The 15,116-nt window shown below is 46.1% G+C and overlaps 1 protein-coding gene across 2 annotated transcripts in view; it reads left to right on the forward strand.

Moving 5' to 3' along the window:
- SH3PXD2A (SH3 and PX domains 2A) overlaps positions 1–15,116 on the forward strand; it is a 239,068-nt gene that overhangs the window by 89,941 nt on the left and 134,011 nt on the right. For both annotated transcript variants that reach the window (XM_088528649.1, XM_088528650.1), the window contains exon 4: positions 11,210–11,286. In XM_088528649.1, coding sequence (XP_088384775.1) covers positions 11,210–11,286 — 77 coding nt within the window. The remainder of the gene's footprint in view (positions 1–11,209; positions 11,287–15,116) is intronic.

Genomic DNA, 15,116 nt, shown 5'->3' on the forward strand with positions numbered 1-15,116 from the left:
TCAGCTGGGTTTTTAGAAAAATGGGTGAAAATAGGTATACTATCATCATTTCGAGGGTTAAGCCAATTTAAGATATAGCATGCTTTACTGATTAATTCGTAGGGACCCTTCTCCCCCTCTTTTTTCAAAGCAAATAATAATCATAAGGGATACCTGTCTGATGGGTTATATCTGCTGTCCCACAAAGGCAAGAACTCTTAATTTGGGTATAATTAACAATATGCCTAAGAAGCATGACATATCCATTAAAAGCAGCATCAGCTCCTATAATAGCATTAAAAGCAACACTACCTCCTAAAAGCCACAATATACAACTAATAATAACAGTAACATTTCTTCCTCCCATGTTGTTCTGCAGGCTCACACTTGCACCAGCTGCTTGCCTGCTTCATCTGATGTATGCGAGTTTGCTTCCAGCCAAGGTCTCACCCATTTCGCTGGCACCCATCTGGTTCCAGTATCTGCAACAACACAAGCATACCCTTTCCCCCAGGTTATCAAGTCCAAAGGTCCCATCCAGTTTCTGCTTTCAAACAATTCTTCCACAAACACTTCTTCCACATTATCCACCCCATGACTATAGTCACTCAAGCTTCGCATGAAATTGTTGAGGTGTTAATATTACATGCCCTAAACGTGATGCAGGTAGGCGAGTGATTGCACATTGGTACATTAGACGGAGGAAGTTACAGAAAAGGAAGGGAGTCTAGTTCTACAAGAATATATATACAGAAAATATTGCAGTTACAATAGTAAGTAATTGAGTATAACAAACTTTGTATCCACCCCGTGACTCCAGTTACCATTGTATATTGAAATTTAGTCTCAAATTAGAGTCTTAGTACCTGGGACATCAATTGGGTCATCCACCTGTAAAGGGGTATAAGCGGTGAACTGAATCATCTTTACGTTAATAGCTTTCATTATAGTAGATTTTATACAGGATATTGTTATACTTAGGACAATTATCATCACAATGAACATCACCACATATTCTATCAAACTGAATCCAACCAGTGACACCAAATCCAAACCAACTAAACACCTTCGCCAGCCAGCTAGTGATTCTCAGAGTTCATGGGTGTCTTTTGCCACCTGTCGCATCTTCTCTGATTGGATATCCAGGTCCTGTGTAACATTAGGGATATAAATGCTGCAGTCGGTACTGGAGAGGTTTAGGTAGCCACAAAGTCCATTTTAGCATAACAGCATCAAGTCCAGTGCCATCCAGTTCTGAAGAGCCATTGTTGATGTGGCTTGTAATTGTCGATCGAGCAACTGTATACTAGTATCGGTGGCATTAGCTAATTTTTCTACTTGATAGGCTAGCTTACTTAACCATAATCGCATTTGTAAGACCAAATCCAAAAAAAAAAAAAAAAAATCCTTCCATCTAAGACAGATCTTGGGAAGTACGGCAATCATTACGAGGCACAAAGTCTTCACTTACTGATTTATATTTTATGCTGCGATTATGGCACAGCCTATTTTTAGGGAAATGTAAACTGGCCAATAGTGTCTGACCCAATTGTGTTGTTCCCAATTGGAGCAATATATCACATTTTAGCAATACCACAACACTGGCTTGTTTGATACTGAACCGAAATATGTTCCACTATGTCATGGTCCTCAGGATGCAATAGTATGGTGAAAAATTTTGAAAGGTTCTCTGTTTCCATTTCTATTTATGTTTGCATAGCTTCAATTTGGTTTCCGCTCTGTCCAAGGATACAAGTCAGAGTACAGCTCACAGTCCTCCACCGGTGGGGTGGGTGGGCGGGGGAGGTGGGGGGGGGAACACCATAGTCTGAGTTATTCCTGACTTTACCGTTTTCAAATTCTGGACTTACTTGTTGTGATTATTCAGCCCTCTCTGCTGATATATATGTTACACAATAAAGATCTAAAAACCACAGATACAAACAGCACAAACACAATTTCCATCCAGTGGCACGACCTCACGTAGCTGTGCACTCCACTAGTGAGTTCCACTGGTTGTCGGCAGGTCACTGAGACTGAACATTCTCTCGAGTTGGCAGATTAGAGGGTTGCCGATAGGCTCCTAACTCGGCGGGCGTCCCCGCAGAGACAACGTGGGTCTCAGTGTTAGGAGTCTCACCCCTCCTTTCTCTCTGCTCTGTCTGTTTATGCCCGGTGCATCCTGCCACGTAGGGCCAGTACGTGCCAGCAGGCAGACCAGGGGGCGGACAAACTCCGCCTTCAGTCACATAATCTTCCCTCCTGGGTGCGCAGGTGCGCATGTCAGTAAATTGTCCCAGTCGTCAGTCTGAGGGTCCTGCCTTTCTCATCTCCCTCCCTCTCGGGTGTTTGACCTTCAAATTAGTTTAGAGGATGTTTGCAGTTAAGTTGGCTACAAGCCCGGTCGAGCAGCCGCCTTCAGCTGCTTTTGGAGGAGGTCGGCTCTGAGCCTGGCTGAGCAGCCGCCTCCGCACTCCTTATCGCTCAGCCTGGGCAGGCAAACATCTTTCTCAGGGTCTTGGATTCTATTTTGCACAATAATTTTATGACTCTACAGATCATACAAATTTCCACCTTTCAACCATACCTCATGTCAGCAGCAATATACAAAGGATACAACACATAATAGAGATGAACATAGCAAATAGAAATAATAGCCCTAATAACGGTTTCTGTCCTCACTTAAAGCATTACAGTTCTTCAACCCCCACTTTTAAAGATAGATCAAATTCCTCTGCACCTCCCCCTTGGCTGTTGTCAAGCCCTCAGCAACATAAGTTTCCTTGATCTCATTCGCCTTCTCTTCCCCGGCCCCCCTTCTCCTTTTTTCAAGGCAATCTAACAAGTCCCGGACCCAGCCAGGCCATTCTTCAGGTGCGACGGTGTGGGGGGGGGCGGGTGGATGCGGGGGCAGACGGTGCAGGCGCCGCAGGTGCAGGCACAGAGGCAGGCACGGGCGGGGGGGTTGTGATGGATCTCCAAACACCAGCGGTTTTCAGTGGCGTGGCGGTCCCGGTCCTGAAGTGCTTGCAAAGGCTGCCGTGGCTCTGACGGCCACTTTGCTTTTGGCTTTCACATCGGATTTGAATACTAGGTGGGGCTCAGCTTTGAACCCATTCTCTCTGCACCAGATCGAAAGCTTGCAGAGGGTCTGTTCATCAGTAGCTTGCTCCAGGGATTGCACGAGCCTATTCACCAAATTTCCGTAGGACTCCCGCAATCCCTGCTTCACCATCGTAAATGATGGGGTCTTTCGTTCTGACGGCACTAAAAACAGCGCCTGCTTCACAGCATCCACGGCTGCGTTACGCTCACTGCCTCTATTCTCCAACTTCCCTGAACTTTCTGCCGACTTTCTCGCCACTCTGGCCCTTTCCTCAGCCCCCGTCGGTGGTCCTGTCTCCTCCCCTTTCCCTCCGCGGATTGCTTTCCGCAGAGCGGCAGCGACTTGGGCCTCCCCGTGCAATTGTTCAAGCATTAGCTGCACGGGACGATATATTTTCGCAAGTCGACAAGCTTCCTTTGAACCTACTTGCACACCATCCCACAGTTCTTTTCCCACTCGCTCCCAGGACTCGAGCTTATATACCTGAGAAGTTTCTTCTATGAGTTTTTTCTGCTTACAAAACAGCAGCAAGTCAATTAAATCGTCTTTTGAGATCTCAGTTTCAGTCTTTTGAGCGAGCTTTAACAAACTTTCTATAATAGCACGCTCCGTTGCTGATGCAGCAATTTCCATCCTAGTTGCTGATGCAGCAATCCCCATCCTGCCCCTGACTCACCAGGTCAGTCCTGACTCACTAGGTCAGCCGTGGCCACGATCCGCCTCTCCCGGGCGCCCAGCTACTTCTCCGCTGGCTGCAGGATCCCTCGCGTTCTCGGCTCCACTCTACCCACGGTCGTATCACGTCGGGGTCACCAGATGCCGAGGCCCACCCCGCGAGACGGAATGAACGACACTTCAATGTGAAGCAGGTTCAATTCGTTTACTATCCTCTACGGTGTAGCTTTATACAATTCTATCACCTGTAAGCGTACACACGCGCTAAGCAACAGCATTCTCATTGGTTAAGCTATAGTGTCCATGCATAACTAGCTTGCAGCTGGCTGACATTCCTTTCCGATGCTCTATTGCTGGTCCTCCCGGATGCTTATCTGGTTATGGCCGGCCTAGTTCATTAAAAAGTTGCTAACGAGCGTTATCTTCTCCGGGTGGCCTTGGTTCCCATCGCTTCAGTTCCCGGTTCTCACCGCCTCAGCTCCTCGGTTCTCATCACTTCAGCTCCTCAGTTCTCATCACTTCAGCTCCTCGTATTCCTGTAAAAGTGCTAAGGCCCCAACAGAAGGCGGATGGCTCGGATCTGCATAGCCTTTCCTGTTTTTCTGCAACTTTTGCTCCCTACGTAGCAAATGACTATGCAAAAAGGGGGGCATTCCTGAATCCTCTGAGTGAGGAAACAGAGCAGTTTCCTAAGGCAGGGCTGAGAATGTGACCCTCCTTTGGCTCCCCAGTCTGCATGAGACTCCGAACTATCATGCGGTCTGTCCCTCCAGGTGAGGGAGTGCCAGTCGCCTGTGTTTGCTGTACAAACACCATTCCTTCTCTCCCTCTCTGGCAAACTGACTGCTTTTAGCAATTAAAAGCAGTTAGATACTCACAGGCTAATGTAGCCCTTGCAACTAGCAATTACAAATGAGTTCACTTCCCACCTTGGAGGAGTTGAGTGTTTTGAGAAGACACTAGTTTCACTACTGAAGCTGAAGACTTTGTTCACACTGTTGAACACTTTGTTGAAGTGAATCCACACTCCGATACTTCACAACCTCTCACAGACTTGAAAGTTTACTTTTAGGGGACCGAGGGAGCTTGTGCTTAGGCTGAGGGCTGCTGCTGTGGGGCAGACGCTTTACTATGTAGTGCTGTGGCCTTAAAGTTCATTTAAGCAGTGGTGGGTCTCTTCGGGTTGGGTGGTGTGAACGGACTACAATATGGAGAGCAGTCCCACAGTGAGAAAACGGGGATCATTTTGTGGCACTTTTACCTGCCCTTCACTGACTGAGCGGTGCACAGTGTGCCTGTGCTGTGGCTCCTGCCTTGCTTTGGAGAGATGGGAGAGCTGCAGCCAGGGCAGCTGAGGAGGAGGTTGCAGGGTTGTTTGGATGACACCAGCGGGACACAGCGCAGTGTGAACTAGCCCGTGGCTTATGCAAAACACTGTACAAACAGTAGCAAAGCTGTTAGCTTGAGACTTGCACCCTGTGGTCCCCATCTGTCACTCCTCAATTTCAGCATCAGTGTTCATGGCCTTTCTCCTCTTCCAGCTGTGCCTGGAGCTTGAATTCACAGAGTCTGTAGTATCTGAGCCATTCTAGAGCTGATCCAGTTTCACGGGAGGTTAAGTTGCCGACCCCACAGATACAGCAGAAAGCAGCCAGTTTCAGAGGTGGGAATTCAGCCTTGCCCTTCGCCTGTCTTTGGTTTCCACTTGTAATTAGTCACACTGGGGCATATTCTACTGTATCACTTCCAGTGGAGGAAGATTTCCCTTCCTGGCGGTGTTCTTCTGTAATCAAACCATGCCATTTCTCATGCTTTCCAGTGATTTTCTTTGGCATTCCAGCTTCTGCATTTTAGAAACAGGATCCAAGTGCAGAAGGACCCCTCCACACACACATACCGTATCTCGGGGTGATATTGTTATTGCTTGTGCCTGCTTTCCTGGCCGCCTCATCTGTCTCCATCACCTCTTGTCACCTACCATAGTAATTCCTGCTGATTAGCAAAGGCCTTTATCAACTGAGGCTCTTTGGCAGCCAAGTTCAGCCAACAGTCCTGACTCTGTCACGAGTTTCTACTTATGAAAAAGGCCTTCCCTCTCCTACCGGTGGAAACAATATGAATCATTTCCCTCCCCTTTCTTTGTCAGGAGCAAACGTTGTCAATGCTAGGACCCTAACAGTGGTGTTTTGGCTCCAGGAAATCATGGATGGAACAATCCATGGAAACTGGGATTCCTGTGTAGAAGTGAGATGTTATCATATATGGACCACACATCTTTTTTAGCCATGGTTAGATTGCCATCGAGTTGACAATCACATATATTTATATGAGAAACATAAAATTATTTTTCTATTCCATATCACTGAGCCTTTGGGTTTTATATTTTACATTATGAGGTGGCAGTACATATTTGAATGTTATCTTTGGGATTTATAGTGTATGACAGGTGCCTGAGCTTTTCTTGCAGAACCCTTGGGGGAATGTCACAGCTTAAATGGGTTGAAAGAAATTTGTGTCATATTTGATAGAACCTTTGTGCTTCTTCAGTGCATAAAAATAAGAACAGCTTTGTGTAAGAAATGGAAGCCTTGATAAAAATACTTCAGCCACAAAATGGTGTTATTTACACTGGAGGAAGCTGCTTAGCCCCAAAGGAGAAGCTGTAACTGTGCTAGGTCTAAATTCTTTTCTCTTTTCCACTGATGCAAGTCCAGTGTATCTGCAGAAAGAGTCTGACCTCATCTCTTAAGCAAACTCTGCCTCTGAGAAGCTGATCTTAGGCTGAACTTATTTCTTGGTAACATATGCAGAGATCTGTTATCTCCCAGCTCCTCAGGTGAAAAAGGAGGAGAGAACCAACAGCAAGATAACGCATAAAGACAGCAGCAAATACTCCCATTCTTTTTCAGAGACAGCTGATGGACAGAGTCTCCACAGCTGTAGCTACTAAAGTTGGAGGCAACACATGTCTTTTTAATCATAAATCAGATGAGACACTACATGCCCATAAGTATTCAGGCTGTCTGCCGTTGAACATTTTTCATGTGGTTTGCTTTACTTACTGCCCTCTGAAGCGTGGTGACTGTACTTGAGGTAGAAGATGAAAGGTAATACAGATTTCTTCACTGTTCCTTTTACACTGGGTGTGGGCTTTTCCTAGCCTCCCAGGGAGAGAAGCTTCTTGCACGAAACAACTGGTGTCCTTAGATCAATCCATCAGTGAGACCTTCGTTGAATGGAAAAGCTCGTAAGCAGAGCAAGAGAAAGACATGGATTCATGGTTCTATTCTCTGATAGATTTGGAAAGGAGCTAAGCAGCAGTTTCCCTGCCTCCCTCTAGTTCTTGCTGTGACGCTGCCTGAGTTCGAGTGTTGAAGCTCCCAGTCAGCAGCTCTGCTCCCAAGAGCAGCAATTCTGGCAGTCGGCGGTCGAGGGGCTGCCACAGTGGTGGAAGGGAAGACCTCGAGGAGGTCTCTAGGTCTGGATACACAGGGCTTCTCCTTTGCAATGAAAGATGCAATTAGGAGATACGTTTTATTAAAGGTTGTCTTAGAGCTTATGAATCACCCATTTAGAGCAGCAGTTGCTGTGTCAGTCAGATCCACCACGATAGCAAGAGCATAGATTACGTTTCCCCCTTCCTTGAAAAAGAAACCCTGGTCTCTCCTGCTAGGCACCGTTTGGGGACTTCTAGCACTTCTCTGCCTTGTGATGCCCTGCAGTCCCCTGCCTCCAGTGTCACTGGCCAGTGGAGCTGGGCTTCTTCTGCGGATCCAGGTCCAGCACCATTGCAGAGCGTTGCAGGATGGACCATTCCCGTGTGCTGCTGTGCATGCATGTGCTCCTGCATCCTGCTCATCTCTCTTCTCTACAGGCACTGTTGACTGTGTTAAGAACTGTAATATTGCCAATAGGAACACAGAGATATAGGCTGATGCCTGGTCCAGAGTTCTGGGGTGTTTTTTAACCTGTTTGTTCTTGGGGTACACAGTGCCTGTTGAAGTCTGTGCTACACTGACTACAAGGTTATGCAGGAATGAAGAGATATTCAGAGAGCACCCTTAAGCTTGCAGAATCTCCAGATGCCAGATACACAATGCCCCAGACAGTTTAATTCTTCCCACTCTGTGCATACAGTCTGTATGCAGGAGGAGGCTGAGATCCTGTGGAAGAAGAGGTGTGTGGCCGTGGAATTAAAGACTGTATCTGTATTAACAAAGAGAGATGAAGGGATGACTTGAAATGTCCCCTACAATGCTAAACCTGATACTTTCCCTCTTATCCACATTAATTTCCTAGTAATAATATTTTCTTTAAAGCAAAAAAGGATAAAAATAAATATTGTCATATTGCATTAGCAGCAGGGCTGGAGCCCTGTGTCTTCCCACCGTTTCTCTTTCCCCACTGCTCCAGTCCAAGTTGTCCTTCTTAACACAAATCTCCCTTGGCCCTGTCCAAGCCTGGCACATCTGTGAATAATACTTGCAAGATGCAGCGCAGTCCCCCATGGCCTATCGCTTCCCATCCGAGACTGAGACAGACTTTCCATTCACTGCCTAGCTGGGTTGCAGCATGGTTAACAAGCTGCTCAGCCTTGTGTGAAATGGGGCTTAGTGCCTAGGGAGATTTTAAAAAGCTGCAGTAAAATTCAGTTTGTCACTCGGAGAGGAAGCAGTATTGTATGTATTCATGCAGAAGCTGGTTCTTTCCCTAGTGATGTGTGTACCAAGTGGACAGGCCAAGCTGCACACAAACCAGAACACCACCCTTCCCAGAAAATTGCCCAAGCTGTTCTCATTTAGTAGCCACCCTAGGACTTCCCCATCTCACATTAGTGCTTCATGAAATGCTCCCTTCCTCTGGCCTCCTGAGGTTTTCTCAATAGTTTTTGTGTGCCCCCCTACTCAGCTGTTTCTCTGCTGTTTATTTCTGCATGGCAATAACAGAATAACCCTAACTGTCTTGCTAGTCAAGCCTTCCTATTAGCGTGTACCATCGAGAAAAGGACCAGTACCACTTGGGGACCATGAAGAAGTGTACAGCTCACCGTTGCCTTCCTGTTCCAGCGCCCGAGGATCTACCCTGATTTCTGAAGAAGAGTAGTAGAAAAGGAAGAGCTGGAGAAAGCAGTAGTAACCTCTGGAGGCAGTGGTTCCTGCTGTGCAGTCATGATGCGTTCAGCCAACTTTGGCACATTCATCTTCCCAGAAAAGAGAAGCAGCTGAGCATTTGGGAGGTTGTGCCTCCTTAGAGTTGCTTCTGTATCCCCATAAATGAGGCTTCTCTGCCCAAGAATCACTGTTCTTGGCAAAGTTATGCTCCATCTTCTCATCCTCTCTGCTGTGCTCCCCCTCAAGAACTGGCCGTGTTTTCTGAATATCTTTATTCTTCTGCCTGTTTTTTCCCTTGGCAACTGCTACTTCATGCTTGTCGTCTGTACTCAGCCCTCTGCACAACACAGGTCTTAATGCTGTACTATGCTGGACAACTACAGATCTATCCTGTAACCATGATGTAGCCCTTTCTAGCTTCAGTATTCTAGTATCAGTATTTTCCGTTAGTGGTCTCAGCAGAATGAAAACCTTCCTTTCTCTGAGGGCATAAAAATGGGAGCACCTTCTGGGCTTTGCTTCATCCTAACACCACAGTCATCCTGATATTTTCCATCTCCATTTAAGGACTGAATTAAGACTCATCATATCCTGGGGTCTTTTCTGTACTCTGTGTTTAATATAACGTTCTTTATTATATTTATCTTGTTTCTTATGTTTGAGTCTTTCATTTATTATGTTACTTTGAAGACTGGGCCTCCCTGTAAACTGTCTTTTTAGGAAAGCTGAGTTACATTTACAGGAGATCTTTCATGTGTTTAAGTCTTTGGTTCCTTTATGTTTTTATATGGTTACCAGATAGACTTTCAACTCATGGTTTGGACTGAAAACAAGAAAGACAGAAAGTGAGAACATTTCCAACATATTGCTTGTTCTTTGCAACTTGAACAAGTTTTAGGCTTACTGCAGTGTGATTCTAGAAGCCTTCAGAAGTAGTAAGAAATGTTTTGTAAGGACAGGTAGTTTTCTTCGTTTTCTGAGTGGGAAAGCAGGAGAACAACAAGCTTTCGATGTGTCCAAAGTCAGTCAGTCCAGGGATATGGAAGTCCCAAATCCTTCTCCTTTGTCCGAATCAGTTAGGACAGATGAACATCTTGGACCTCAACTGGAGATCTCCAGTGTCCTCTGTGTTCTGTTACTGCATGGCATCACACCCTCCAGGGATGGCCCAGCACCAGCTTTGTAATGAGATAGCTGCCTGGACCCAGATAGATATATTTATCGTCACTATGAAATGATGAATTTACCTGGCAGGACAAACTGATATGACCAGTTTTGCTTCCACATTTGAGGACTGCAATAAACCAGTTCCCTTAGTCTGAAGCATAAGGTTTTAAAACCTAATAGATGAATAGATGAGCAGCTATGGAACGAAAAGGCAACCAAAGAGACTTAGCCTGTGAGGCTTAGCAGGCTAAGCTTAGCCCTCTCCTTTCCTACTGGGCTATTAAAGGATATGGTTTCATTAACGTCTCAGCTTCTGTAAATCTGGCAAAATCAAAGCCACGTATTCAGATTCCAGATCTGACTTCATTTCCTTGTCTGTATTTTTATCCCATGATCTATGGATGAGTATTTCATTTGCACTTTGTCAGACCATGTTTGGAGTGGAGGTTGATATATATGTCAGTGTGCTTTTTACATAGACATTTCATGGATTAAATAACGCTGGCAGATACTGTCTTCATCTGCCACCACAAGGAAAACATGTAATTTATTGTCTCAATACATTAAAAGAAATAGAGCACAAAGAAAAAGGAAAGAAAACCACCAAAAAAGGATATGAAGATGTAATCCCTTCAAGCCTGAAAAATACCAACTCCATGACATCCTTGTCTGTGGGGAAACTCAGCTCCTAGATTATTTTGATAAAGTTTGTTATAATCAGTTTAACACAAAACCCAGCTACTCATTTAATCTTACCCAGCTTGCAGAAATGTCATCTACTAAGGACATTGAGGTTATTATTTTTCACTTAAAAAAAAAAGAAAAAAAACAAGCCCCAAATTGTATCTCCTGTCAGGACTGTGATTCTAGAGACGCGTCTGGATGTGTCTAGTTTGTTTATTTTTCTTCTATTGTGTGGTTTCCTTCTGTAGATGGACAAGGGCTCTGTCTCCAGCTGCCCTGTATTTCCTCAGGCGCTGGCTGCAGCCTCGCCCGGGGCCTGGGTGGGAGCACCCACGATGATGAGGGAAGGAGAGGGCAGGAGCTGGGCTGGGGATGAACCTCCGTGCCCCGGACGCAGGTCCAGGGCATTGACCGCCGGCGTCTGCTTCTCGTACAGTGCTGTTGTGCTGTGCTCCTAAACCTCCGTTTCTGTATTTTCTCTCCTCAGGCAAGATCCTGTTCCGGAGGAGCCATGTTCGGGATGTGGCAGTGAAGAGGCTGAAGCCCATTGACGAGTACTGCCGGGTAAGAGTCCATTACAGGAAGGATCTTCATTAAACCAAACGAGGGAGGAAGACCCTCAGAAGAGGATGGTACTTCCCAAACATTGGGACTAGCTGTGCGAGTGGAAGCAGGGGCCAGTCTTTGGTTCCAGGAATCTTGGTCAAAGTGGTGAAGACCATGAATCTGGTCTGCCTTGTTAGTGCATTTCACAGGTGTAGACTTTATTTCTACCAGCTGCTTACTTCAGTCTTGATGAATGTAAGAGGTAGCAGGCAGAAAGGTGACAAAAATTGTATCTTTTCTATCTTCTCGAGCCAATGTTTTAGGAAAATTCAGGTTTATGCAGAGCTGGAGGCAGGCTGAATACCTCTGAGTGTATTGCTAGTGGCAGGTGAGAGCCTGGAAATCCATTGCAGGACAAAAAAGCCTTGCTGTGTGGAAGAGAGGGTTAAGCAGCCTAATCTTTCCTTTCCAGCTTTGAATTTATGATTTGCTGATAATTAATCCTCTGACAGTAGATTAAAAGCCATTTCTAAGCAAGACTGATAGCCGTTTTTTATAGAGGTATCAAGTGTGTCAGCCCGAGAGCATAATTTAAACCCCAGACTTCCTCTTTTATTTCCTATGAGGCTGTATTTCTGTTTTCAGAAAACCATCGGAGCAGGTGGAGGGGAAAAAATACATTCACAAGAACTTTTCCTGTCAGACATTTGCTCATCCAAAATTGGGAGCAGATCCCTGCAGTGCCTGAGGCGAGGGGAAAGGGGCGGGGGGCATAAGTCGGCTCCATTGAAAGCCGTGCCAGCTGAACCACCCCGGCAAGGAAACCCTGAGTGAAGCCTTATCTCATGAGATCAGGCTTTTCGTGGGACAAATAGCGCACTGTCTTCCTGAGCGGGCTCTGAGGGCTGGCTTTAAACTCTGTGCGCTCCCACTGCATCCCGAGCCTCCTTCCTTCAGACAGGAACTGCCCGCGCCGCCGGCGCCGCCGCGCCATGTCAGGGTTCACGGAGCAGATGCGCTATCTCCAAAGCCGTCATTGACTGTGAGGGGGGGAAGGCCGCCGCGACCTCCGACCGCCCGGGATGGGCAGACGGCGGTGCAGGCCCCGTGCCCCCGCTGGAGCCGGCCTGGGGCCACGCTGGTGGCGGAGCACGTTGTGGCGGCATCGCCAGCATGTGGGTTTGCTGCTGTTGTCCAGCTCGGAGAGGTGGCTGGGTGCTGCCCCAAGCCCAATCATTTGCTTCATCTACTTTATAATTAGTGCTGTTTTAATGATCATAAAAACAGCCATATCAGGTTAGATCCCGGTTTCCTGCAGCCTCGTCTTTGCTTTCTCCAACAACAGCCGTGGCTATGATTCTATTTGCAGTTCTGTTGTGAGAGAGAACTTCTTTACTGTGAGGGTGACAGAGCACTGGAACAGGCTGCCCAGAGAGGCTGTGGAGTCTCCTTCTCTGAAGATCTTCCAAACCCGCCTGGATGCCACCCTGTGCCCCGTGCTCTGGGTGTCCCTGCTGGAGCAGGGGGGTTGGACTAGATGATCTCTAGAGGTCCCTTCCAACCTCAACCATTCCGTGATTCTGTGTGTGATTCTGTGGTGGGTGTCCAGCAAAGAGCACAAAACTAGGGCAGACATACAGCAACTTCTCTTGGATAGTATCCAGTTCCAATGATTTGCGGCTCACAAGTCTCTCATGCCTGATCTGGTGTCATTTTAGTTCATTGGTAGCTTGCTGTAATTTGTGTTTAATTGCCTTGGCACTTGGACAAAAGTGTTTAAAGCTGAATAGCACTGGAGCATGAGACTAGAAGTCCCTGAAAAGCTCAAGTAAACATTGCATCTTGTATCTGCATGTCCTCTTCAGGAGCATCATCTTCCTACATCTCCCATCACATCTGTGTGCATGGGGTGTCAGATCCTCATGGGAAGGAGTCCTTCCCAGGTGGAGTATCTTGTCCAGGTGTGTATGACTGTGATTGTGTCTGCAGGTAGCCGGGTGCTGGGACCAGTGGCAGGACATAAAGCCCCCTCAGGCTATTTTTTCATCTCATATCTGTGTTCACTCAAAGCCTGGGCATTAGTTTGAACAGTGTGGATGGTTGGTGTGTTTGTGCTCACTCTTAAAACAGCATAGGTGCAAGAATGGTGCCCTGTCTACCCAGTTATGGGCCAATTTCTTCTCCTTCCACTAAAGTCTCTACTTAATCATAGGGATTAAAGAGAACATGGTAACTGCTCAGTCTGATGCCTGGCACAGGACTTGCCCAGTTGCTCTGAAATCCCACAGCCCACAGTTGGAAACATATGAATATAAACAGAGGGACCTGAGCAATTGCAACTTCTACCTCTGCCAACCTTCCTGTGGCACATCCTGCAAAAACAAGATTTTCTTTTGAAAATTTCTAGCTCATCCAATTTGCATTTATTCAAAGGATGATTGTCCTGTGTTACTGCTCTTTCAAACCTGGCTGAGAGTAGTCCACAGGACTTTGAAAAATATGAAGAAAATTAGAAACTGTGAACTTCAAAGTTCCAAAAACATTAATTTAGAAACACCTTGTAGAAGGAAAGGTTCTTGCTATGGTGAAGTCAGTGATGGTTTTGTTTCTGAACTTTAGCTGGGGCAGAACTTCATCTTTGGGGCTGCATAATGCTTAAAAATCCCATTTTGGGATCTTTGGTAACTCTTGGTAATGTCTTGGTAACTTCATTAAAGGTGATCACTTAGAAAGTATCTGGGAATACGACTTTCATAACCCAGCGCAGTAACTTAAGGTTTACATTGCAATATGAACTTAACCAGACATGCTAGGAAGTTGTGAACTGGTTACTGAAAAGAGAGATGGTGAATCAAAACTATATTTGGCTCATTTCACCAGCCTAAACCAAAAATATTAATTTTTCTTCATTTTACAGAGGGAACCTATGTGGCTAGCTTAGCTCCAATGTGAGTTTTTGGAAAGCTGAATGGAAATTCAAGGAAACCCCCTGTGGTGTAGGAAAGGAACATTTTTTTTGCTAATAAAATAATATTAATCATTACTATTTCCTCTTGAGTAGCAGCTACTGCTGTGTGTTTCAACATGATTTGAGTGAGGGTAGAATCATGCCTATAACTTTGGAAGCATCGGCTGTTTTCTACCTTTCTTCTCTCATCCAGTGTATTTTTTGACTTTGGAAGAATTGCACTGAACTGTAGAACAAGAGCCCCATTTTGACAGGTCAATTCCCATTCCTCTAAAGGAACAGTGCAAAGCTTATGTCCCGGGCTTGTTCTTAGAACGGGTAGGCAGATGGCATGCTCAATATGGAAATATTTAGAGAATGATGCTGGAATGATGTGGGTGAAGCTGATGGCAAAAATCTGCCACAGAGTATTAAAATCAATAAATGCAACAACAGACCTTTATCCACTTGAGTCTGCAAGGAAATATAGGAAGGAGACAGGCTCAGATGTAAAGTTCGTGGTAGTATTTTTGCCATGTGAGGACTGAGCCACCTCTCCTGGAAGGAGGAAGCACAAATGGCCCTGGCAAAGAAGTGATGCAAATGTTCAGCCATTTGTTGCTTTGTTTTTGCAGCCTGTCCCTGGCCAGGCGTGACGATTTGCATGACTTTGAAGCAGGTGTGACTTCTGCTATTTTGGTGTCTTGTTCTTGCCCCGGGTGCAGGAGCAGGGAGGGTTGGGTGAAGGCCCTTGATGAGTGTTTGTGGGGAGAATCAGCAGTACCATGAGGTCTGCAAAATTATCTGTAGCAGCCATCAAACCCGTGAGCCCTCTGCACCCCATAGCAGGGCTCTCTGGACCCCTCAAGCCTGTGTGATTCTTCACCGCTTTATACCAGCT

Source organism: Tinamus guttatus, unplaced genomic scaffold (genome assembly GCF_059628265.1).
Source record: "Tinamus guttatus ecotype Peru unplaced genomic scaffold, ASM5962826v1 Tinamus_guttatus_pri_ptg000314l, whole genome shotgun sequence".
Classification (NCBI taxonomy): domain Eukaryota; kingdom Metazoa; phylum Chordata; class Aves; order Tinamiformes; family Tinamidae; genus Tinamus; species Tinamus guttatus.